General features: G+C 36.1%; 1 protein-coding gene across 2 annotated transcripts in view; it reads left to right on the top strand.

Annotated features, from left to right (window-relative positions):
* Window positions 1-25,752, top strand: part of ntmt1 (N-terminal Xaa-Pro-Lys N-methyltransferase 1) — a 46,122-nt gene that overhangs the window by 14,031 nt on the left and 6,339 nt on the right. For both annotated transcript variants that reach the window (XM_073950093.1, XM_073950092.1), the window contains exons 2-3: window positions 1,452-1,597; window positions 20,634-20,682. In XM_073950093.1, coding sequence (XP_073806194.1) covers window positions 1,468-1,597; window positions 20,634-20,682 — 179 coding nt within the window. In that variant the 5' untranslated portion in view covers window positions 1,452-1,467. The remainder of the gene's footprint in view (window positions 1-1,451; window positions 1,598-20,633; window positions 20,683-25,752) is intronic.

The raw sequence follows: 25,752 nt of genomic DNA, 5'->3' as shown, positions 1-25,752 counted from the left end.
CATCCGATTTAACATACAATCCTGGAAAGAATAAATTCTACAAAAATGTTAACTAGCACAACCTTTTTAGCATGTTTTAGCATAAATTGTCCGTAGTGTGAATGAGTGTGTATGGATGTTTCCCAGAGATGGGTTACAGCTGGAAGAGCATCCGCTGCGCAAAACATTTGCTGGATAAGTTGGCGGTTCATTCCGCTTTGGCAATCCTGTATTAATAAAGGGACTAATCCGAAAAGAAAATGGATGAATGCATGAAATGAGATTAAATAAATCAAAAGAATTATCTATTTGGGTGGTTAAAATATGAATAAAATATCAAAAACATGTAAATTAAATAATAATAACAAAAGTAAAGTAAATCCAACATAGGCCCATTCTAAAAATTTAGCCCTATATACATTTCTGGAGATTGTGAGTTATGTAGTCAGAGGAAAATATGGCTGCATTTCATCTTTAAATGAACGCTATGGAGGTGGTATGATGCAGTTCTTTTTCGCACTACCAGCTGATTGCTTACCTTCGTGTGGACAGTTTTTTCGCTGTTACCAGTTTGTCCAGTGGCTCGTAGCATTTGTCAGAGGATTTGAGATGCAGAGAGGAGTCGACTGTGATGATGGGGTTTGAGTCTGGTGAATAATGGTTCCAAATCGCAGGTAAGCCAAAAAATAAAACAAACAAGTAAATAACGGGGTGAAAATGGTGGTAAAATCTGAAAATGTGGTAAAAATCAAGCTGCTGCGAGAGCGTCTCTTTTTCTGGATTGCTTTTCAAAACACTTTCGCTTGGGTTAAGGGAAGTGTGTGGGCGCTGGTCAATCAGTGCTTTTGAAAACATTATTGGTTGGGTTTAGGGAGGGGTGGGTGGGGTTATCGGTTGGTTGGTTGGTTGGTCAATCAGTTGACAGCGACCTCTGGTGGATTTAAGCAAGAACAGCTGGCAAAAATGGCACTAGTGAGAGAAATTTGAGATCTCAAAAAGCGTACACAGCAACCTCTGATAGATTCATGAAAACAAAAACTACAGAAAAAATGTAGTTCCTGTGATGCATTTCACGATGTCCAGAAATGTATATAGAGGTACGTTTTCAGAATAAACCTGGGTTGAGTGAATCATTCTTGTAAATAAAGGATCACCAAAATCAACAAAATGTAGTGTTACAAAAAATAAGAAGCGGTTTTGTTTTTACAAATAAATACGTTAGGCAGAATCAAAATAGAACATTATCACCCGTATTTTATTTAAAGTACACATTACTCACACTTTAATGATTTCTATGTGTATAAAATCACTTTGTAAATTAAAATGTCTCAACATAGGCTCATTCTGAAAATGCAGCTATATACGTTTTTGAAGATCACAAATTATGTAGCCAGAAGTATGTATGACTGCATTTCATCTTTAAAATGAATGCAATCGGTCGGTATGATGATGTTCCTTTTCCTGATTACCAGCTGACAACTTACCTGCATGTGGAAGGCTGCGCCGCTGGTACCAGATTGTCCAGTTAGTTCAACACGGACGTCGGACTTGAAACGCAGAGTGGAGTTAACCGTGACGATGGGGTTCGAGTTCAATAAAGAATGGATTCAGAAAGCGGGTAAGTCTAAAACAGAAGCCAAAAAATAAAATTAACTAGTAAATAACAGGGTGAGCATGTGGTAAAATCTAAAAAAACATGGTAAAAATCAGGCAGGGGCTTTTCTTTTTCTGGATTGCTTTTCAAAAGACTGCTATTGGGTTTAGGAAAGTGGGTGGGCGGGTCAGTCGGTGCTTTTGCAAATACTATTGGTTGGGTTAAGGTAAGGGGGATTGGTTGGTTGGTCAGTCAGCAGTCAACAGCAGCCGCAGATGGCACTCGCGAGAGATATGTGAGATCTAAAATAGCCTACACAGCGGCCTCTGGTGGATTTGCAAAAACAAAAACTGCAAATAAACATAGCTCCTGGTTTATAATTTGCTCTCTCCAGAAATGTATACAGAGGTACGTCATCAGAATGAGGCTGGGTTGAAAATATTGACATTAAAATGGCACATTTTGTCTTTCACCTACAAAACAGCTGAGACCTTGAAATGCACACTAGCTTTAAAGTCCTGAAACTGTAATTTATCAAGCTTTGTAATTATGCTACTTTAAAAAATCAGCTTTGTCATCACAGAAATATTTGCCTTTTTTAATTCTAAAAACCAAACTTATCTTCAAGTTTAACACCATTCCTGCTGCTTTAGTATCTCTCACAATACATTTTGCACTACATGTTGTTGTTGTACAGTATATGTTTTGTATATGAAGGTGTCTGTTTTCTGGGATTACAGAGCAGCTATTATGACACGTTTTTAATTTCTTTTCCCCCTCACTTCACCAATTACATCTGCATTTTTCCTTCATTTCTCTCTCTCTCTCTCTCTCTCTCTCTCTCTCTCTCTCCTTTAAATCATAACAAGCGTGTGCAGCTGACTGCAGAATTGATGCAGCTAAAAGAAAGGAGGCGAAGATGAGAAATAAAAAGAGAGCAATGGAAAAGAAAGAGTCACTCGTGGATGAGAAAAGAACAACAAGGGGGGAATGCTAGCAAGACGGGGTAGAGGGAACGCAGTCGATGGGAAAGAAAACAGAATTAAAAAAGAGTGATGGGTAGGCAAAGAGAGCGAAGAAGTTAGGAGAAGGGAGAAAGAAATCGGCAGGTTAACCGATCAGGCGAGAGAGAAAACCACGAAACGCTGCTTCTAGGAAACAAAGGACAGCAAACGTAAAACACGGACAAATATGTGTAACGAAAAGTGCTGTATGGATGGTGAATGAAGAAGAGGGGAACAAATGAAAAAGAGTTGGAATCAGCAGAAGAGGCTTTTTGCGGTCCCAAAGCAGAGGGGGAAGAGGAGGAGGGTGAGAGAGAGAGGCAGGCTGGGGATGGGAAGGCTGAGATCAATAACTAATTTCAGTGCCGAGCCTCAGTCGGACTGTTTTCCAATAAGCCCTGGACATAACGAGTTAGCTTGAATAGCTGTGCTGCTGCTATTGCTGCTCACTCTCTCTCTCTGTTCATCCATCCCCCCTCGCTCGACCCGCCTCATGTCTCTAAGGGCCCTGGTGCTGGCGATGGCTGATCGATCCTCTGCACGCACACAAACACGCACATACTTGCACGTACAGGCCGCAGTTCTGCAACAGGACGCCAACACATGGCACTGCTGCCACAGCATGCGGGTGTGTAATTGTGTGTTTAATTAATTACATTATTACAAATAAATTAATATTCAAGATAATAATTTTTTTGTTTGTTTTATATTTAAAATTTTGCTAGGAGCAATTGTCTTTATGGAACTGTGAACAGCTCTATTTGGTAGGCAAGCATAATTTATATCCTTATCTCTGTAACAGTGAAAAATCTTTCTTTAAACTTTTTTACCTAGATACATCTAAAAAACCAAACATGTACAATTTTATGTGAAAAAATCCATGTAACGGTTTTAGATTTTTTTTTATTTAAACTAGCAAATACTGACTTTTTATGCAATATACATAATACAGTGGTTCCTCTAGGATTTTGTTCAGCTGTGGCGGCGGCAGGCCATTTTTACACAGATCTACCAACTACCTGTGGCGTTTTTTCAATGACAAATGTCGTGAAGCAGAATTAGAAGTCGAGATTGCGTTTATGTAATAGCCTTTGAGCACGCGAATCTCTTTGCTTGCATGCCAATTTCCTCTGCTTGTGCAAAAGACTTCTTGCACGCCCCCTCAAGCGCAGATCTTCTTGTGCGCTCTCAAATAAACACTGCTGAAGTGCGATTAAGTGCGTTTATGTAACAAGTATGTCTCCAACATTTATAAGATTTGCTAGGAATATTTATGAATGTCTCTAATAGATCTACAGAGCAGTATTAATGCGTCCTGAAGTAAAGTGAAACGGCTATAGGTCGTGCTTGCTGGCCTCATGCATCACGCATCTGTCAGTCAGTTAGTCAGTCAGTCAATCAGCAAGTCACCATAAAGGGTAAACAAATGATGCAAAGCATTACTACAGTTACAGAAAAGTTTGCGCTATTATAATTCACTTACCTTTTAATACGTTTTGGTGCAATTATCACCCGCTATTAAAAAAAAACACGACTGAATGTTTGAATGAAAAGCTGTAATGTAGCTGTGGAGGGATCAAATTTGCCATGGCACCCCGCCATGGAAGGCTGAATGTAGAGGAAACAATTTTATATATATATATATATATATATATATATATATATATATATATATATATATATATATATATATAGTTGAAGTCAGAATTATTAGCGCCCCCGAATTATTAGCCACCCATTTTATTTTTTTTCCCAATTTCTGTTTAACAGGTATAAGATTTTTTTTAACACAATTTTAAACATAATAGTTTTAATAACTTGTTTCTAATAACTGATTATATAGATAGATTATATAGATAGAAACTTGCCTGCAGTTCGCACACCAGAAGCGCCTCTCGGCGACACGCAGCATTGTGCCACGCAGCACCATGCATTTTAGAATTCTAAACATAGGTTTCTATGAGGGTACACACAACAGTCTGATGTGCTGTGTCATGTCTCTAAGCGGCTCAACCGGTGCCTCAGTCAAAGTTAATTCCGTGTGCGTGGTTATTAGTCTCGGTGTACAAGCTCGGAACTTTAAACTAGCACACAGTTGGCTGTAAAACTATATAAAGACAAAAATGATTGTGTACTCTCTCTGTCTTGGTCAGAGTTGCACATGTACGGCTAAATGCTGATCCTCTCACTCATGCTGCTTCTCACTGTCTGCCTGTCTGTTGCCAAACACAGAGCGAGGGAGCTCTTGGCTCCGCCCCCTTGTTACGTTGGGCGGGAATTTAAAACTAATTTTCATGTGAAGTAACACACCCCTTAAAGAGCGAGCTGTGTACACGGCCCCAAAATAACACTTTTTAACACATTATAATAAAAAAACCTGAATTGTGTTTTGAACTGAACCTAAACTGACACACTCAGAAGAACCATAATATTAATATTAAATCATAAAAAAGGGGAAACCATGTGCTCTTTAAAGCAAACGATAAACTTCCTGTGAAAGCTTAATATCACTATTTTCAATTTCACAAGGTTGTTTTTACAGCATCGATGTTGTAATGTAATTACAATACATTCAATTAAATAGACTTCAGCATACATTTAGTTGTTCAGGAGTAAAACAAGAATAAAGACTGTTGTAACCACTAGCGCTGTGAGTAGCAACAGGTTAGAGCAGAAATTCAATTGAAAATACTGGGGTTAAATACTGTCATATTTTAAAGACATGGTGGGGGGAAATGGAATTTAATGCAGTGCTTCTTGTCCGATCTGAGACCCACTTCCTATCGTATATCTAACAGGCAGTGAAGATTGTTGATTTAAAAAAAAATCTGACCTTAAAAAAGACAATTTTGTAATGGTAAGACAGTTCACCGAAACCCCTTGGGGTGCCTGGCTGAAAATGGAAAGTCTTTGCGCATATACAGTAGCCCATTGGTGAAACAAAAATGCAACTCTACTTAAACATATATATATATATATATATATATATATATATATATATATATATATATATATATATATATATATATATATATATATATATATAATATAATATATATATTCCACAATATATAGTGGAATTTGAAAAGAAAATACAATCGTAACTTGAGTTTTTTTCTGAGATTTGAGATACAAACCAATGTACTGTTTTAATGACTGGTCAACTAGTGCATCTCAATTTTATATATAGTCACACTTGCAAATATTGAAAACATATATAAATAATTAAAGGCAAAAGAAAACTGTTTTGCCAGACAACCTTCAGCGGTTTGTGTTTGCTGTAAGTCTCTCTCACTGTGTTGTCATGGTGTTGAATCTACACAGCCACTGCAGAAGAAATGATGTTTTAGCTGAGACGTGAGCTTGCAGACTGAAACAGTTTGTCAGAAAAACCTTGTTAAAATAGTGCTGCGCTCCGCTTTACTATCACTTATTACTGATGAATTCTTGTTTGTCTTTTGTCTGATAATATTCCGCAGTTAAGTCATGTTTCTCTATCAGCTATTTCTAATCGTAACAATGCCAGATTTGCTGTTGAATGCATATTAATAGCGACATAGTGGTTAGCACTGTCACCTCAAGGCAAAAAAGTCCTGGCTTACCCAGTTGGCATTACTGTGTGGAGTTTGCATGTTCTCCCCATGTTCGCATGGTTTTCCTCCGGGTGCTCCAGTTTCCCCCACAGTCCAAAGACATGCGCTTTAGATGAATTTGATGAAGTAAATTGGCCATAGTGTATGAATGTGTGTGAATAAAAGAGTGCATGGGTGTTTCCCAAGGCTGCATCTGCTGTATAAAAACATATGCCAGAGTAATTGGCGATTCATTCCAATGTGGTGACCCCTGATAAATCAGGAACTAAGCCAAAGGATAGTAAGTGAGTAATTCAGACTGTTAACTTGTGTGCTCAATTGTGTGCTGTTTATTGTACACAATAACATTAAAATATTATAAGATAGAATAAGAAAGGTATTTGGTGTGACGATATATGTGTTAGGGAAAAAAGCAAATGCCTTCTGTAGTTTGTCAGAGATGAAGCAGCTTTTATTTGTGAGTAACTCACACTGTGGATAAAGACAATTTACCTACACTATAAAAAACATCTGTTAATTAACAGTCCTTGGCTCGTGATTCACAGGTGCTTTCTGTTTATTTATGCTTTCAAATTGCATTATGGGACCTACATCTCCACTCCAACAACAGCAGTTTAAATCTATAATCGGAACATTTCATTACATTTTGAAGCAAGTTTTAGATCAGGGGTGCATAAACTTTTTCTTATGAAGGGCCAAAAACCAAACCTCATTGAGGGCGGTGGGTCGAAGATAAATATACCAAACTGTGTTACACCAAATTTCCTAATTTATTTCCTAATTTTATATCTAATGCTGTATATTTAAATATAAATATATTGAATTTATTACATTAAAAATATAAACAATGCCATTATTGACACAATGGAGTGAATACACTAAGTTGCAACTGCCTTTGCCTTGATTTGCTCGCCGATGTCTTGTGCATTGCTCTTTATCCGTTGCGTGATTGTATTTACATTTTACAAAAAATCTAACTGATTTATAAAACAAAACAAATTACAAAACAAACAGAATGTTACATTACATTCAAAAGAACTATCTTTGTCAAAAAAATTCACTCCAACCACATCCCTAGCGATCTCCCTCTCTTCTCAAATGGGATGGTGGGCCAAATCAAATTTTAAAATGGGCCAACTTTGGCCCATGGGCACTAGTTTGGGCGTGTCTGTTTTAGGGTGCTTTCACATTAGCACTTTGGGTCCCATCCCGGGTTCGTTTGACATCATAGTACAGTACGTTTATCTAGTGTAAACGTGTCTTCTGAACTCGGGTGTGCACTCGTGAACCGTACCCGAGTCCGCCTGAAAGAGGTGGTCTGGGGTACGGTTCATGCGAACTCTGGTACGGTTCAATTCTGATGTGAATGCAATCGTAACAAATCACGGAAGTGAACCACCAACTGTACAACAAACTACCATTTTCATTACGTTCGTTCGTGTTTGTGTGTGTGCGTGTCACATTTCGTACTTTGGTGACACGCGTGGGACTGAGCCAGGGCAAGCACAGTGATTCACAGTGATGTCTGCTTGTCTCCTCCAAAAACAGCTCCTGCAGACACAGTGTGATGTTCTAAATGTTTATAAAAAAATTTCGGCAGATAGACGCGAGTCACTTACTGCATGTCCAAAACCAAAAGCTTCAGTAAAAGCAGAATGACCGCGATGTGCCGACGTCTTTCCATTTCGATGCTTGCATTCATGACCGTCACCTAGCAACGGCCATAAAACAAAACAGCAGGTTGATGACGCAAGCGTACCGGGGTTCAGAAGGAAAAAAGACTATGAACACAAATCAACCGAGGAGGTGGCAGGGGGAGACAATCAAACTTGGGTACGGTCCAGGCAAATGAACCAAGTGTGAAAGCGCCCTTAGATAAACTTTTAGTTCAGTGTTAAACTGTTCATTCATTCATTTTCCTTCAGCTTAGTCTCTTTATTAATCTGGGGTCGCCACAGCGGAATGAATTGCCAACTTACCCATGTTTTATGTATATGTTTTACACTCTGGATGCCCTTCCTGCTGCAACCCAGTACTGGTAAACATCCATACACACTCATTCACACAGATACGGTCAATTTAGCTTACTCAATTTACCTATGGCACATGTCTTTGGAGTGTGGGGTAAACTGGAGCACCTGGAGGAAACCCACGCGAACACAGGAAGAGCATGCAAACTTCACACAGAAATGCCAACTGATCCAGCCGGGGCTGAACCAGCGACCTTCTTGCTGTGAGGCGATTGTGCTACCCACTGTGTCATCGTGCTGCCTAAACTTTGTTTTATTGAAACTTTGTTTTATTGAAAAATAACTGTAGAAAGTGATCTCTTTGTGGAATTGTGTCTGTGCATGTGTACACTGTAAAAAATAAATCCCTAAAATTTATGGTAAAAAAACTGCAGCTGTGGTTGCCAGTATTTTACCGTTAAAAATATGGTACAAACCATAAAAGTAATTACTCATTTTTACAGTAAACTACCATATTTAATTTATTTATACATGTAACATGTCTGTATTTTGAATTACTTACATCTACACATCTTTTGTTACACAGATAGACATGTTAACACAGCCATATGCAGATGGTGATAAATCAATACTCATCACAAATATCTCTTCCTACAAGCAGAGAAGTGTATCAGTGTATAGAAGGTGCTCTGTTTCATTCACACAGCTACTAAACACCAGTTTGGTAACACGCATAAAATTAAAGTCATGAAATAAACATTGTTTATTAACATTAGATGAAACATAAATCTCTAATGTACATAACTGATGGGGAAACAACTTAAAAGATCCATATTAATGTCAACAAAAAGCATAAAAAGTGATGTGCGATGCAGGGAATTTCAGGAAAGTCAGTTTACGGTTATTTGCTGTATATATTAGGGAAATATACTGTTAACCAGGTTACGGATTTTTACTGTAGCATTTTTAATGTTGAAATCATGGCCATTTTTTACAGTGTAGGTGAATTTGCTATGCTAAATATACCAAAATGTAGTGTCTATAAGCACAACTGCTTCATGTAATGATCAACACATTGTTTTTGTATGCCATCAATTCCTTTAATGTTCTCATTTGTTTGTTTTTCAAATGTGATCTGCAGTTTTTGATTCACCTTTGCCGGTAACAGAAAATCAGCATTTACAGTAACAACAAAACACTTCACCTGCATCGCTGAAGGCATTTGTGTGTGTAGTTTTTTCTGCAGTGTAGCTTGCAAGCTAAATTGAGAAGCTACTTGCGCTGAAAGGATGACAGCAAGCAGCACGAGTGTGAGAAGTTATTGTTATGGCAGGCATATAGAGTGATCTGCTAAACCACATTTTAGAATGAAAATTCAGCAAATCAATTTGCTAAAGCTATGGAGAACAGCTATTGAGAAGCACCAACTCTGCCACAGACGTTTGCTGGAAGATACTTAATTTTAAGCCAGAAGTTGCAACCAGGATGCAATAACATTTTTAAAGAATGATCATGGCATACTTTTTCATGGGTATCACCTAGCTTACATGCTTGTAGAGAAATTGAGTTCTCTATTGATGATCAGCAGAACTATAAACACAGATGTCTTTCCTAGTGGGAAAAATTTTACAGTTATGGACAATGAAGTGCACCTATTTTACCCCTTTTCAAGATTTAAGATAAGTATTTTGTGTCTCCAGAATGTGTGTGTAAAGTTTCAACTCAAAACACTAATCAGATTATTTATTATACCTTTCAGAATAATGTGAATTTCTGCTCTGAACACAATGTAGCTGTTTTTGTTGCCTGTGCCTTTAATGCTAGTTCTCCCTGCCCACCGTTTCCACGTGCCTGTCAGAGTGTCCCTCAGCCTCCGCCTCGGCTGCGTCAGATAAACAGCACAGTGACAGATATGAATGAAGCAGATCTCATGTAACGTTGGTGAAAATACTACAGTAAGAACTTTCCCAATGATTATTTGATATATTTGTTGTGGAGTTGCAACGATGAGTCACACACAATGTTGTTTCAAAGATCACGCACGCACGCACGCACACACACAGACACATACACACAGTGCGCTGGCATTTTACTTTGCACAGATTTTATATGGCAAATGTGACAGGATAAACGTTAGTATCCACTGCTGTATGGATATCCGTTATGTTGATGTACAAAATAAACCTGATTTAACATTCACAAACCTGGATTGAAGCGTCTTCTTTTATAATTGTTCTGACATGCGGCTGTGGTCATAGAGACGGCAAAATCGCTGCAATTCATTACGAATATGCACTGTTTTAAAAACTTGTGAAACTCCTTCTTGATCACATTTGATGATGATTGATGATCACAGCGAGCTGAACAGATCTTTTAATCCCGGTTGCTTTGCGCACCTCCTGTCTTGTTGATATGATTATACGTGTTACTATGGAGACATGATATAGTTTTTCTTGATTGCTTTGATGCAGCCGTCAACTAAAACTTCACATTTTCAAAACAGTGAACACACAGGCCTAAACAGCGGCACTCATGGTCAAAATGTCACATTTAGCTTGCAAAACGCACATACCGTGTCTAAACATTTAAAATATGCAACAAAAGCTCATTTTACCTTCTACTTGTTAACATGTATGAGCTCTTTCAATTAATCATTAAACAATGGACAACAAAATACAGAACTTAGTGTGAATCAGTGCACCATTGCATGCCATTGTAGCCTATTGCCTACGCCATTTGTTGTCTTTCAATTTTGAGCTGTCAAATTTGCCTTTTTGAAAAGAATTGGATCCAGAATAAGAAATGCGTTGATTAAATTTATATTGAATTCATGACATTTTTCAAACTGTAGTTGAAAACTGAAATACTGTTTAAAAAACTAAATAGACAAAAGTAATAAAATACGGTAAACATTAGAGAGAACGCATGTACACAATATACTGTTAAATCTATTGGGAGTATACGACATAGCCACTATTGACCTCCTTCATCCATGCTGGCACTGAACAACACAGACCTTCCACCGTTTTTATAAGATTTTCTGACTGATTGCTAATTGAAGATTTGTGTGAAGGAGTGTCAAAACAGTGCTACAGTGCTTTAATATTTATCTTGGTAGTTTCTAATAGTTAGGAATAGATGGTTTCTGTTTGGTTACCATAGCTAAAACAATAGAGTTTAGACTGCTTGAATAACATTCGTGTTAACACTTTTGAAAAATGTTATGGAAAATGTATCAATCCAATGAGAAAGAGTTTACACATTTGCAAGACATGTCTTCTGCTCTGCTGGGATAGTGATGAAGAAAATGGAGTGGATCCTCCTAGTTTCTTTAACCAGGTCAAAGCAAACAAGAAAAACTGTAATACGGGGCTGTCAATCAATTTGGTGGGCGGGGAAACCGCACTCCTATGTCACGTTGTGGTCGGCCTCAAAATGGAAGGGATTTGGATCCTGTTTTATTGTTAGAGAGTTATTGTCTTTATATTACTCTAATAGGACTGTGGACACACTTTAACTACACACAGTTCTGTCCAAGCAGCTTACAAAAGATGATTTTCATCATAGGTGCCCTTTCAAGTTGGTTAAAAGTGACTTTTTTGATTCAGTGTAATTTAAACTAAATTCTATCTTGAATTTGTTGTTTCGTACAGTATACAGAAGATTCTGTTAAATATGTCATTTTATTCTGCATTATTCTTTTTATATTTTTTTGTTAGAATGCATTAAATTGAATAAACGTGACATTAAAGCCATTAATAATGTGATTTATACTGTAAGTAAAGGCTATTCTTTTACACTTTTGATTTATCAAAGAATCTTGCAAAAAGCTATTTTCCACCAAAATATTAAGTAGTTCTTTTAAAATATATAATTATATTTCATAAAAGTTCGGTTTAACTGTATTTTAGTCTCATGAATGCAGCCTCGATAAGCACAAGGTCCATGTCCTTTTATTTCCAATGACAGTTTGTCCATATTACCACTAGATGGTGCTACACTATTCATACTGTGGCCATAGAAATCAGTCCGACAATAAAATATGCATGACTGAAAAAAAGCAGTGAGTTGTAAGAGCAGGTCGGTTACTTGACATGTGCTCAGACTGTTTAAGTGAGAGGAACCATCCTGAAATTATGTGAAAAATAAACACTGTTTATTCAAACATTTGAGCTTTTGTTCTGTAATTGTAGTTTTTCTATTTACTGCTTTAGCATTTTTACTACTGCTCTATTTACTCGATCACTTTTACTCCTTTTCTCTCTCTGTATTTCTCTCTCTGTGTCTGTGTGTGTACTGCTTGGTTACAGCTGCACTGGTGATAGGGAGCTTGCTTGTGTGAAATATTAATAAGAAAATGGCTCATGAATTTTTAACTATGTGCCAACCAGACACTCTGGCAGTAGAACAGCGGTGCAGATTCTCCTCCGGACCGGCTGAGGAGCTCCTGTGCATATGACTACACTGTAATAAATATGCATAAATTTTGTATTTTGTTGTTTTGTTTCATTTTATTTTTCACCCTTTTATTTATGCATTTCCATTATGCATTAGGATGTTTCTGTCAACAACTTTTAACCTTAAAAAGTGCAAAAAAATTTTTTTTTTAATAGTTTAATGTGGTATATTGTTTGGGTTGGAGTTGTATATTACGGTACAAACACCTTGTAATAGACTGCCGGTGCATTTTCTGTTATTTTACAGACTTATTTCCCTACATATTATTTCTTATTCAGTATATTGTATTTCAAACAACTAAAATGTCAATAAAAGTCACTTTGGAAAACTGCAGAGTTGAATTTTCAACATCCATAGTCAACAAATCCGAGACCAAGGTCCCATAATGCAACTTACAACCGTAAATAAACTGAACAGTTTTAATTAATATATATTTACATTGTAGTTCAGAAACACACTGCTGTCACGCTGTACTACTTCCATGATATATTCTTTCTTAAATTTAGAAGATTAAATTCATCTCAAACGCAATCATTTCACATGTGAGTTTAAAACTAACCACATATCTGAATTTTTAATACACCCCATAAGGCTTTGCATGAATTATTTGAGTAACATCCTTTACGCTGAAACAATCACCATATTATTGTTTATGTCTGTATGTAATATATGTTAAAATAGAATTAACAAGTTAGCAGATTATGAATTAACCCCAGAAACTTAAAAAATGGTTAGTGCTACAATATAATATAATAATATAAGCACATTGAATATAACTGTACTGTAGAGAATACAAAGAGAAAATAATCTGGAGGAACAAAATGGTGAACTTAAAAGAACCTTGGCCACAGATATGCTTGTGGTACCAATCTCAGTTATAGTATCAAGCATAATGTTATTTTTATGACAGAAAAATAAAACACACTTTATTTTATTGGGATAGTTTGCCCCAAAATGGTATTTTTGTCATAATTTACTAATTTACTTACAAATTGGATTTGTGGAGTTGTGTTTTGAATGTACTTATTGGATTTGTGTATTTTTGAATCGTGTTTTGAACTTATGATTTGGATTTGTGAATTTATGAATTGTGTTTTGAATTTACAAATTGTATTTGTGTATTTTTCATGTGTGTTTTGAATTTACAAATATGATTTTTGTATTTATGAATTGTGTTTTGAACTTATGAATTGGATTTTGAAAATATGAATTGTGTTGTACATGAATGAATTATATTTTGTAAATGTATTATTTTTGAGACTGAGAATTTATGGCTCCATACTTCAAAGGAAATTCCCCAAACTCGTGCAACCCAAAGTAAAAAAAAAAAAAATCTTGCGGAAAAACGTGTAGAGGTGATTATGAATCTGTACTCAACCTGAGGTCAGTTTTACTAGTTAGGAAGCATATGTCTTCAAATAAGTAAAACTACACATTTCTATCCTCTCAGTAACCTTTAAGTATTCTCTCTCTTTTCTCTGTTTCTCTCACTGTTTCTAGGTCAGGGATTAGACAGAGAGGCAGCAGTGAGTGTGTGCTCTGCACTGCTGTCCACTTCAATCTACCCAGCCTGAGCTGATAGCCCAAAATATAGACACACAGAGAAAGAGAGAGAGAGAGTTGTTGGCGGTGATGGGGGTGTCAGAGGCTCACATTGGGGAAAACAGAGAGACAGAGGAGAGAAGGCAGAAGTTAGAATAGGAAGAACAGCACAGACTAAAGGCATGGAGCGGTGTTGTGTAACATTCTATTCTGTTTTGTTCCATGAACGCATACGCAACATTCCAGCACAAACTCACTCACACACATACTCTTGCTCACACACACTCTCGCACTGGCTCTGTTCTCAATATGCCAGGCACTGCTTCACTGTGAAACCAGAAACCACATCAGACCTCGGACCTTCAAAGACAGAACTAATCCTGCTCTCGCCCAAACCTGATTGTAATTCAGTCATTAAGCATTCAGCTCGACGCCCTGCCGAGCTCTGGCTTCGATTAAGAGCCTGCTGTTGACTGCTTGAAGTTTGCTGCTGATATATTGCTCAATGTTGTTACAAAGAATATGCATGTAGATAATGCATTATTGTCTCTATTTATCTTTATAATGTTATATATAATACGAACATATAATATGTAAATAATAATACTTTATTATTTACTGCATTGTGTTATGAAAAACATTTTTCCATCTTCCATCTTGAAACTTTAATATTAATAGTTTTTCATACTTCGTTTTAACTTTTCTCAGATTGTTTTATTCTTAATATACAATATATAATTAATGTTATAAAAATCAAATATTACTGTATTAATTATACAATAGTTATAATAATTATTATTATATTATTGAAATGTATATTCTGTTAATACTGTAGTTATATATTACACACACCGGCCACTTTATTAGGTACACCTGTCCAACTGCTCGTTAATGCAAATTTCTGATTAGCCAATCACATTGCAGCAACTCAATGCATTTAGGCAAGTAAACATAGTCAAGACGATCTGCTGCAGTTAAAATTGAGCGTCAGAATGGGGAAGAAAGAAGATTTAAGTGACTTTGAGGCATCCGCTGCATAAAAACTTGCTGGATAAGTTGGCGGTTCATTCCGCTGTGTCGACCGATTAATAAAGGGACTAAGCTGAAAAGAAAATAAGTGAACGAATGAATGAACTGTTGATCTCCTGGGATTTTCATGCACAACCATCTAGGGTTTACAGAGTGTGGTCCGAAAAAGAGAAAATATCCAGTGAGTGGCAGTTCAGTGGGTGCGAATGCCTTCTGATAGCTGAAGTCAGAGGACAATGGCCAGACTGGTTCACAGGAGACTGAGGAACCGAGTCAAAGCACGCTTGCCCCCTCCCGTCTCACCCTGACGGCCCGCACTCACATTGCATTCAGCCTAACGTTATCGATGATGCGCTGGTCAGAAGCACTCTCGCTCAGCACAGTCTAGATGTCTTTAGTTTAGATGTCTTTAGTTATGTTGTTTGACATGCAGTGACATGCAGTCAAATATTTCGCCGAACTGATCAGCCGTTTTTGACGCTCAAAAACATAAAACATAAAACATAAAGTCCATGTGCTGCAGGAACTAGGACGTTTGCTGAAGGTGCACAGCTTTCGTGCCTAGTGAGGGGTTTGCGTCTTTAATAACCTACAACAGTTTGCGTTCATTTAACAGTAAGAATAATTAATAAATCCATATGAAACAATCCCTTAAAAGTCCCGTCCTGCTTTCAGTTTCGGTCTTAGGCGCATTTGCACTCACACACATGCGTACCACACAGAAGCCCAAGTGAATCCGATTCACCTGAGCCCCATTCAGCGCACTCACACTTCTCAAACGATCTGGGAAACGGGCCTGGGCACGGTTGGGATAGCATAGTGTGAGTAGGCCCTGAAGTTACAATTCTCACAGGCTCACCATAATTGGTCAATAGAAGATTGGGAAAAAAAACATTGCCTGGTCTGATGAGTCTCGATTTCTGCTGCAACATTCGAATGGTAAGGTTAGAATTTGGCATCAACAACATGAAAGCATGGATCCATCATGCCTTGGATCAACGATTCAGGCTGGTGTTGGTGGTGTGATGGTGTGGGGGATATTTTCTTGGCACACTTTGGGCCCATTAGTACCAATTGAGCATCGTGTCAACACCACAGCCTACCTGAGTATTATTGCTGACCATGTCTATCTGTTTATGACCACAATGTAGCCATCTTCTGATGACTACTTCCAGCAAAATAACATGCCATGTCATAAAGCGTGAATCATCTCAGGCTGGTTTCTTGAACATGGCAACTGTACTCAAATGGCCTCCACAGTCACCAGAGCTCAATCCAACAGAGCACATTTGGGATGTGGTGAAATGGGAGATTCGCATCATGGCTGTGCAGCCAACAAATCTGCAGCAACTGTGTGATACCATCATGTCAATATGAACCAAACTATGGAATATTTCCAGTACCTTGTGGAGTTTATGCCACAAAGGATTAAGGCAGTTCTGAAGGCAAAAGGGGGTCCAACCTAGTACTAGTAAGGTGCACCTAATAATGGCCGATGAGTGTATATTAATATGGGTTTGATAGCAAGGGAATACATAAACTGACTGACAATATGAATAATTTGTAAGTCATTCCTTCTCAACAAAATGTAGGAAAAATACTTTTAACAGTATTTTATTTTTAACCTTTTCTCTTACTATTCTATTAATATATGATATAGAATTATTATATATAATGAAAATTGTAATGTTTAACAATTTAAAATTATAATTAAATGTAACGCCATTAGAAGTTTAATATACCAATTTAATATAATATTGTTTTAATCCTTTATTTTCCTTCAGCTTGGTCTCTTATTTATCAGAGGTCGCCACAGCAAAATGAACCGCCAATTATTCCAGCACTTTTTACGCAGTGGATGCCCTTTCTGCTGCAACCCAGTGCTGGGAAACACCCACACTGGCCCAGCTACAACTTGAACCAGTGACCTTCTTGCTGTGAGGCGACTGTGCTAACCATTGAGCCACCATGCCACTCTGTATCGCTTATTTTGAGGCTTAATTTAAAAATTTGACATTTTTAACATTCTGTTATGTTGTCATTTGCAGTTACTATTTAAAAATACTTTGTTAAATAGCAACATATGCACTGCTAACCAATTTGAGTCAAGTAATCAAGAGGGCTGTGAAAATAATTTCAGTTATCAACTGGCTGATGGATTCTAAAACGAACACAACACCGGCGCATCGCACAGGGACATTCTGTACAAACATCTTTAAAGGTACAAACACACTTTCACACCTGTGCAAACATACACAAAAGCATGCACACACACACACTCGGACTTGCATGGCTTTATCCTCTTTGGGGGACATTTTTAAAACAAGCATGTCTTATTGTTTTCTTGTAGTTCAGGAGAGACCTCAGTCCAGCCCGCTTTTTATCCGTGCGTTTCACCGTTTCTTTTCCCCCTATCTCAATACAGGTGCTCCATCCAAACTACCATGATGTAATCCAACTGTAATCCCAAACATCAAAGAGCACACAGCTGTCATGTGTCACAAACACACATACGCACACACACTTCTTTCAAAGACTTGTGCAATGTGTGTTTGGCTCAAATTTGTTCCATACTCATTTTTGAGGAAAGAAGTCAGTTTTAAAAGATGTAGCAATTTTTATTAAAACATTTGTTCTGCTTGTTTGTTTGTTTGTGCCTTTTGGCTCGGTGGCAGACATTTTGACCATATGTTCTGCTTGAAAAGGGCTTAAGACCTTCCTTTGACCTTTGGAAGTGTAGAAACACAAAAACATTTGCAAATGCACACACAATCAAAATAAATGTAAGAATGCAACAGACAATAATACAACAAATCGTACTTGCATTTATCTGTAATCACACAGACAAACTTGTTAGATACTGTTTGCCATTTTCATAAGCTTGCATTATTATGTTAACAAAGCCTGTTTTATTATACAGATTATACATGCATATACAAATATAGTCGATATATTATACCAGAGGTATATTTTCAGATATAATCATATAACAATGGCCAGCTGCTGAATAAAATGACTTTAAGTTACATGTTACATAGACTATAGTTTTAGCTTGTCTTCTCAGCTAAACTGTGGAGTACAGAAAAATATCTGTAGCAGTTTTTAGCCATAATGTCAGTGTCTTAAATAGTTATCTACACAAAAGATGCTTTTAATTACTTGTTAAAATTTGTAACAGTTAACAATTTTTATTATGTTATTGATCAAAGACAAGATGTCTACTTTTAATGTCCTCTTATTAAATCAAATTAAATATCCAAAAGTGATATACGCACATAAGGAAAGTAATATACAATAAAAGCATTGGTAAAGAGTTTCTTATCTTTTGAATAACTTTTGTGTAAATAAAATATTATCAATCAAAACATAGATGAACAGTGTATCTGTGGGGTCTTAAAAAGTCTTAAAACTTCCTTAATCTCAAGAGCAAACTTTTAGGCCTTAAAAAATCTTATATCTAGTGACATTTTGTGTTAAATGGTGTTAAATGTTGTGTTTAAAGATCTTAAATCTTTTTTAAAAGGTCTTAATTTTCTGTTGTTCATGTATAGCTACCTAATCTGGCCATTAACACCCATACAGTTGCCAATGATCCCAGTCTCAATAAATCTTTTAACTTTTAATTTTAAAGTAGAGTTTTATTACTTTCCTTACAGTCATTTGTTTAAAAATTCTCCATTTATATACTGCAGAAGATACTGACCTGACCTAGATTTTTTATTATTAAATTATTATTATTAGTATTGTATTATTATATGTATTCATTTATAATAGATTTTTGATAGGGAAAGTGAAAAACTTTTCCAACTGGGATATTCAAATAAAATTCTTAGCATTTAGCCCCATATAAGTCTAAAATTTCATTCTTAATGGTTTTAAAAAATGTCTTAAAATGTCTTACATTTACCTTGGTGAAGCCTGCAGAAACCCTGATGAAACAATGCCCTCTCGTTCACAGAACCAGACCTGAACTGACTTATTCTGGCATAATCAAATTAAAATAGATTTAAAATATTTAAAATGACAAACACAAAAATGTCTTGTTGACAAATAAGTAAAATTAACAGTTTGAATTGTCAAATGTCAAGTACAAAGATTTACCCTTTAATATCACCAAATGATTTCTGTTTTAAATATATTCCTGAGTAGATCCTAGTTGCCTTAAATGCTTTTAAGCTGAAACAAATTAATCTTATGAGTCCACTGATCTTATATTATGTTAAACTGACTTAAAACAGCATGCGTAACTTATACAAATAAGCTTAGTGTAAGTTACAATTAACTAAAAACATGCTGTCATCATGACTAATTGATCATATAATTTTTACAGGGTGTATAAACTGGTACATAGAGTAAAAAGTAGGCATATAAGTATAAACAACAACTTTTGTTGTTTTAGATGTCTTCTGTAAGTAAATAAATACCTGAAGTTTTTACAAAATACATTGTAATGTGGTGTGGAACACTTCGGGCAGTGGCGCAGTAGGTAGTGCTTTCACCTCACAGCAAGAAGGGCGCTGGATCGAGCCTCGGCTCAATTAGCGTTTCTGTGTGGAGTTTGCATGTTCCCCCTGTGTTCGTGTGGGTTTCCTTCGGGTGCTCCGGTTTTCCCCACAGTCCAAAGACATGCAGTACAGGTGAACTGGGTAGGCTAAAGTGTCTGTAGTGTATGAGTGTGAGTTTAAATGAGTGTGTGTGGATGTTTCACAGAGATGGGTTGCGTAAAAACGTGCTGGATGAGTTGGCGGTTCATTCCGCTGTGGCGACTCCGGATTAATAAAAGGACTAAGCCGGCAAGAAAATGAATGAATGAATGAACACTTCGAGATAGTATAGGAACACAGGACAACTTATATCTGAAATTCCACCCACTGTGTTTTGAGCTCTGGCCACTGTGAGGCATTGTGTTCAAAGTTAGCATTAGTTAGTTTGAAAGACGAATAAGGCCGACACTTAAATGTAAAATATATTTATTTGATTTATTTTTTGACTGATTTTGAATGATTTAATTAAGTATTTAAAATGAAAGTATAAATGTCTGACTAAATGAATAACAAACCGTCTTTGCCGCCATCATGTTCACGAACGCGCATACAGTACAACAGTGCCATCATGAGGCTAGTTTATTTAATGCCCTAATATTCACGCAGACACTGTAATAGCGCTTCTCTTTTAGGATACGTTTATACATTTCATATGAACTGATAACATCAATAATAATATGATGCTTTAAAAAAACTGTTCTACGTTTAATATCAGCAAACGTCTGGTAAATCATCTGCTCAACAAGGAGCACAGGATGTATAAGATCAATTGCTTGATGTACCTGTGAAAACGTTTAAACAGCAACAGTGTTACTTTGAATGCAGTTAAATTCGTTATGTAGCTACATTCTTTGTTTGTAGGCAGCAGTGTGTGTGTTTACACGTTTGTAAGTGACCTCATATTCTCAATTTGTTTTCAGGGTTGCTGCATTTGTTGCATGAGCTGAATCATTTAATGAACATCCAAGGGTGAGTCTGTAGTAAAAATACATACAGTTTATATCGATGCATGTGTCCTTGTACCTCAGCCATTGTAACTGAAGGTCTACATGTGAATCGAATGTAATGGGAACTACTTTTTGACCTCCACCCTTTGCCACATTCAACGCTATTCTGTCTACTTCTTGTGTTTGCATTATTGTTAGGGCTTGTCTCAGTTGTATTCTAGTACTGTTGTCATTGTTGTGTAACTGATAGCCATATTCAGTGCATAGGAGTGTAATTTAGATACAAAACAGCATCAAATGACTGCTATTTAAACGATGTAATATTCATTAAACTCTTGGTAACAGTTCATCCTGACAGGCAAATTCTGTCAACATTTGTTCATCCATGTCACTCCATGAAATATGTTTCTTGTCTGTTGTGTGTTTTATATAGCGCTCAGTGTATATGGGTACATGTATGATACTGTTTGCCATTTTCATAAGCTTGCATTACTATGTTAACAACAACTGTGCTCTTATACAGATTCTGCAAGCATAAATATATTTATTATATTAGAGCAGGTTTGCTATTGCATTTTAACATGCATTGCATATTTTAGATATAATTATATAACAATAACCAACTGCTGAGTAAAATGACTACATGCTACATGTTTAGATCCTTATTTTAGTTCTATTACTAGTTTTAGCTTGTCCTCACAGTAACACTTATCTGTAGCTGTTTTAAATCATAATATCAGTATCTTATCTACACAAATGGTGCTTTTAATTACATTTTAAAATTTGCAACAGTTAACAATTTTAATAATGTTTTGGTCAAAAACAAGATCTTGTAAAAATTGTAGGCCTTAAAAAGTCTTAAATCTACCGAAATATTGTGTTGTAGGTCTAAATCATTTTACACCCCCCACAAAACTCTCATTTAAATTAATATTTCCTATTGGAAGCTTTACAATATTATATTTGTGCATATACATTAGTTTAGTCAGTACTGAACCAAATCTGGAGCTTATCTAACAAAATAACTTACAATAATGGTTGAAAAATTAGTAGCCCAAATTTATATGTTATAGAAAAATATTAAATAACATTTTCAAAAATAGCAAAAGTCAAGAAAAACAAAAAATATATACAATTTTATTAAATTTTTTTAGTTTATATATATTTAGTTTTAGTTTGTATTTTTCTTTGCAATATTTTGCATGAATTTAATTGTATTTCTTTACATTTCTAAAGATGTTTTGTGACTAAAATATTATTTTAATAAATATATATGTTTCTGTTTCGTTCAGATGAATCAATATATATTATCCATATTTACTGAGAAATGCATAAAAATATTCAGTGAATTATTCAATATTGAAAAATCCATCTCAAAACTAAAAAATGTAGATTATCCAGGTAGTCACACACAGTATCAAATAGAAAGGGTTCGTAAATGTTTGGAGGGGGCTATTTTAATACTTTTAGCATTTTTTTTTTTTTTTTTGTAAAATATGTGTAAACATCTGTTGTTGAGATATCTTAATACAGTTCTAAATAAAAAAAATGTATGATCTTTGTTATTTGGTTAAAAATATTCACATTTTCTCTTATTCTGCAAGGGGTGTTCAAACTTTCAAGCAGCATATATAACATAAAAAGTAAAAAGAATCTTAGGAAACAGCTAACATAAGTAGGAATTTTAAAACTTAATCTGGAATAATAATTTAAATCTAAATAGAAATGAAAATAAAATTACTACTTGTTACTAACTAATTAAAATGTTTAGGTAAAGCTCATTTAAATTGGAGCTATTAATGTGTTACATGTAAAACATATGTTTTAAATATATCAAGCATGGCGCTGGTTTATTCAATGTCAGTTATAAACACTGACCTTATTGTGACACAGATCACTCAGATCGTAAGAATCAAGTAAATTAGAAATTCCAAAGGTTCAGTTAAAGCTGGGTGAATCGGCCTTCAGCTACTACACTCCCCTGTGCTGGAATCAGGTTCCAGAAATGATCAGATGTGCACCAACATTAGGCACATTCAAATCAACACTAATAACACATCTGTTTAACTGTGCCTTTACCAAATGAGCACTGTGCTACGTCTGACAGATCGCACCATTATGTCTTTCTCTTCTCTTTTATCCTTTTTTTAACCTGTTTTAATCCATTTAAACCATGTTTTTATCTTTATTTTAATCTTTTATTCTTGTTTATGTAAAGCACTTTGAATTACCATTGCGTATGAAATGTGCTATATATTTAAACTTGCCTTGCCTTGACAGCCCTAAATTAAAATGTAATAAATAGCATTAAATATAGCCTATATTACTAAAATACACAAACATTGTTCCTCTCATATAATTCCTTTTTGACGGTTAATTAATGCAATTTGCCTTTAAACTGGAAAAGTGACCTTTGATGAGACATCATGAGTCTAGAATGAGTCAAATAGGTGAGTATGCTGTCAAACACATTTAGCAGCGGAAAAGAGGTGAATCTAAAAGGAGAAACGGGAAGAGGGCATGACACGGAGAGAGAAAGAGAGAGAAGGAGAAAGACCCACAGGCAGAGAGACAGGTGAGGGGAAGCGAACACCGGCTCTGCTGACTCAGGACATTTCAGAAGTGTTGATTTCCGCTCCATTTCTCCAGCCTCTTTGTAATTCTAATGAGAGTGTAAAAGGTGTCAGGAGCCAGAGAGGGAGTAGACAGAAGGAGATGGGGTGAAAGAGAGCAGATCAGATTAAATATCGACTGACTTCAGGCTGTCCGCTGCAGACAGACAGTGTACTGACTCATCATCTGTAGAGCCTGCCAGATCGGCTGAGAACCACAGACAGAGAGAGGATGAGCAGAGCCGCTTACCCAGGGGAGAGCACGGAAACGCTGGGGGAGGAGAGACGGCCATAAGCAGGCGAGACAGAAAGCATGCTGTCATCTAATGAAGGCAGTGAAAATAAGAGACGGGATGAGACCAAAGAAAAAGCAGCAGTGGAGAACAAGAGGCTGGATGGAATACAAAATAAATACAGGATCGAAAGTACTTTTCAGATGAACATTTGTTATGGTGACCGGAGAACAGTGAAAAGACTGCACAAAAGCTGTCGCTGAAGCGCTACCAAACGTGGCCTGTTTAGGTTTTATTATGCACATGTACAAATATGTAGCTTTAAAGCACTAATATGCACACTTTTGAGGGTAATAAAGAACACAATTTTAAAAGGGCAAAAAAGACCAATCGGGAAAATAACCACTATAAATTAACCAGTTACTCAACACTAGTATCAATTATATCTCCATAAATATCACTGTAGCATCTCTGATACAAAGATGGACAAATATGTTTCTACTAAAATATATTTGTATAGTTATTGACACAAAAAAGTGCTATAATATTACTTAGTGTCATTAAATGTCACATTTTTAAAAACTGATTATACTGCATTTGTTCTGAGCATATTGTGTTATTATATATTATTATAGAGTAAATATATAATTATTATTCGTTTTTTCTATATCCAGATTTTCCTTTTTATATATATATGTGTGTGTGTGTGTGTGTGTGTGTGTGTGCGCACAATAATATTGCTCATGCATGGGTAAATATTATACAAAGGGATAGTCCACTTTGATTTTTAGGGTTAACTGTCCCTTTAAATTTAAAGTGCACCTATTTTACCCCTTTTCAAGATTTAAGATAAGTATTTTGTGTCTCCAGAATGTGTGTGTAAAGTTTCAGCTCAAAACACTAATCAGATTATTTATTATACCTTTCAGAATAATGTGATTTTCTGCTCTGAACACAATGTAGCTGTTTTTGTGGCCTGTGCCTTTAATGCTAGTTCTCCCCGCCCACCGTTCCCACGTGCCTGTCAGAGTGTGCCTCAGCCTCCGTCTCGGCTGCGTAAGATAAACAGCACAGTGACAGACATGAAGAAAGCAGATGTCACGTAACGTTTGTGAGAAATACTATAGTCGGAACTTTCCCAATGATTATTTGATGTATTTGTTGTGGAGTTAATTCAAGCCTTTCTGCAGCGATGAGTCACACAAAATGTTGTTACAAAGTTGACACACGCACACACAGACACACACAGGGCGCATGTTTAGCTTTGCACTGTTTTTGCATGGTAAATGTGACAGGATTCACGTTAGTAAACACTTCTGTATAGATATCCGTTATGTTAATGCACAAAACAAACCTGATTTAACAGCCTCAAAATGGGATTAAAGCGTCTTCTTTTATAATTGTGTTGACATGCGACTGTGGTGATAAAGTAAAGACAGTAAAATCGCTGTAATTTATTACAAACATGCACTGTTTTAAAAATGTTTTAAACTTGTAAAACTCATTTTTGATCACATTTGATGATGATTGATGATCACAGAGAGCTGAACAGATCTTTTAATCCCAGGTGCTTTGTGCACCTCCTGTCTTGTTGATACTGTTTGATGATACACGTTACTACGGAGACATGTAAATATGCAGCTGTCAATCAATCCGTTGTGAGGGGAAACCGCACTCTTACATTACGGTGGACCTCAAAATGGGAAGGATTTAGATCCTATTTTAGTGTCAGGAAATAAAAAAGAGACTTATTTGTTTCTATCACTCCAATATGACCGTGAACACAATATACCTACACACAGTCCTGTCCAAACAGCTTACAAATGATGATTTTCCTCATAGGTGCCCTTTAAATGAATACTTTACAATTACCACAATTAAAATCAGTAATACAATTAATACAATTAAGAGTCAGAAAATAATATTCATTCTTTTTTTTTTTCGTCTTAGTCCCTTTTTTAATCTGGGGTTGCCACAGCAGAATGAACCGCCAACTTATCCAGCATATGTTTTAGGCAGCGGATGCCCTTCCAGCTGCAACCCATCTCTGGGAAACACCAACTAGCTCTTTAAATATGGGTATAATCTTTGAATATTTAAGAAAGGGCTTTAAATCACTAATAGTGAAATTAACTCCTTTATGCAGCCATACCATTGCTTAAAACACCGCATTTAATACAATTCAAGAACACTATGCAAATACAATTGATTGAGCTACACACCCAACTTGAAATGCGGCCACAAGAT

Source organism: Danio rerio, chromosome 5 (assembly GCF_049306965.1).
Source record: "Danio rerio strain Tuebingen ecotype United States chromosome 5, GRCz12tu, whole genome shotgun sequence".
Lineage (NCBI taxonomy): Eukaryota > Metazoa > Chordata > Actinopteri > Cypriniformes > Danionidae > Danio > Danio rerio.
The sequence above is the reverse complement of the archived record's forward strand: the minus strand, read 5'-3'. Positions and strand labels throughout refer to the sequence as shown.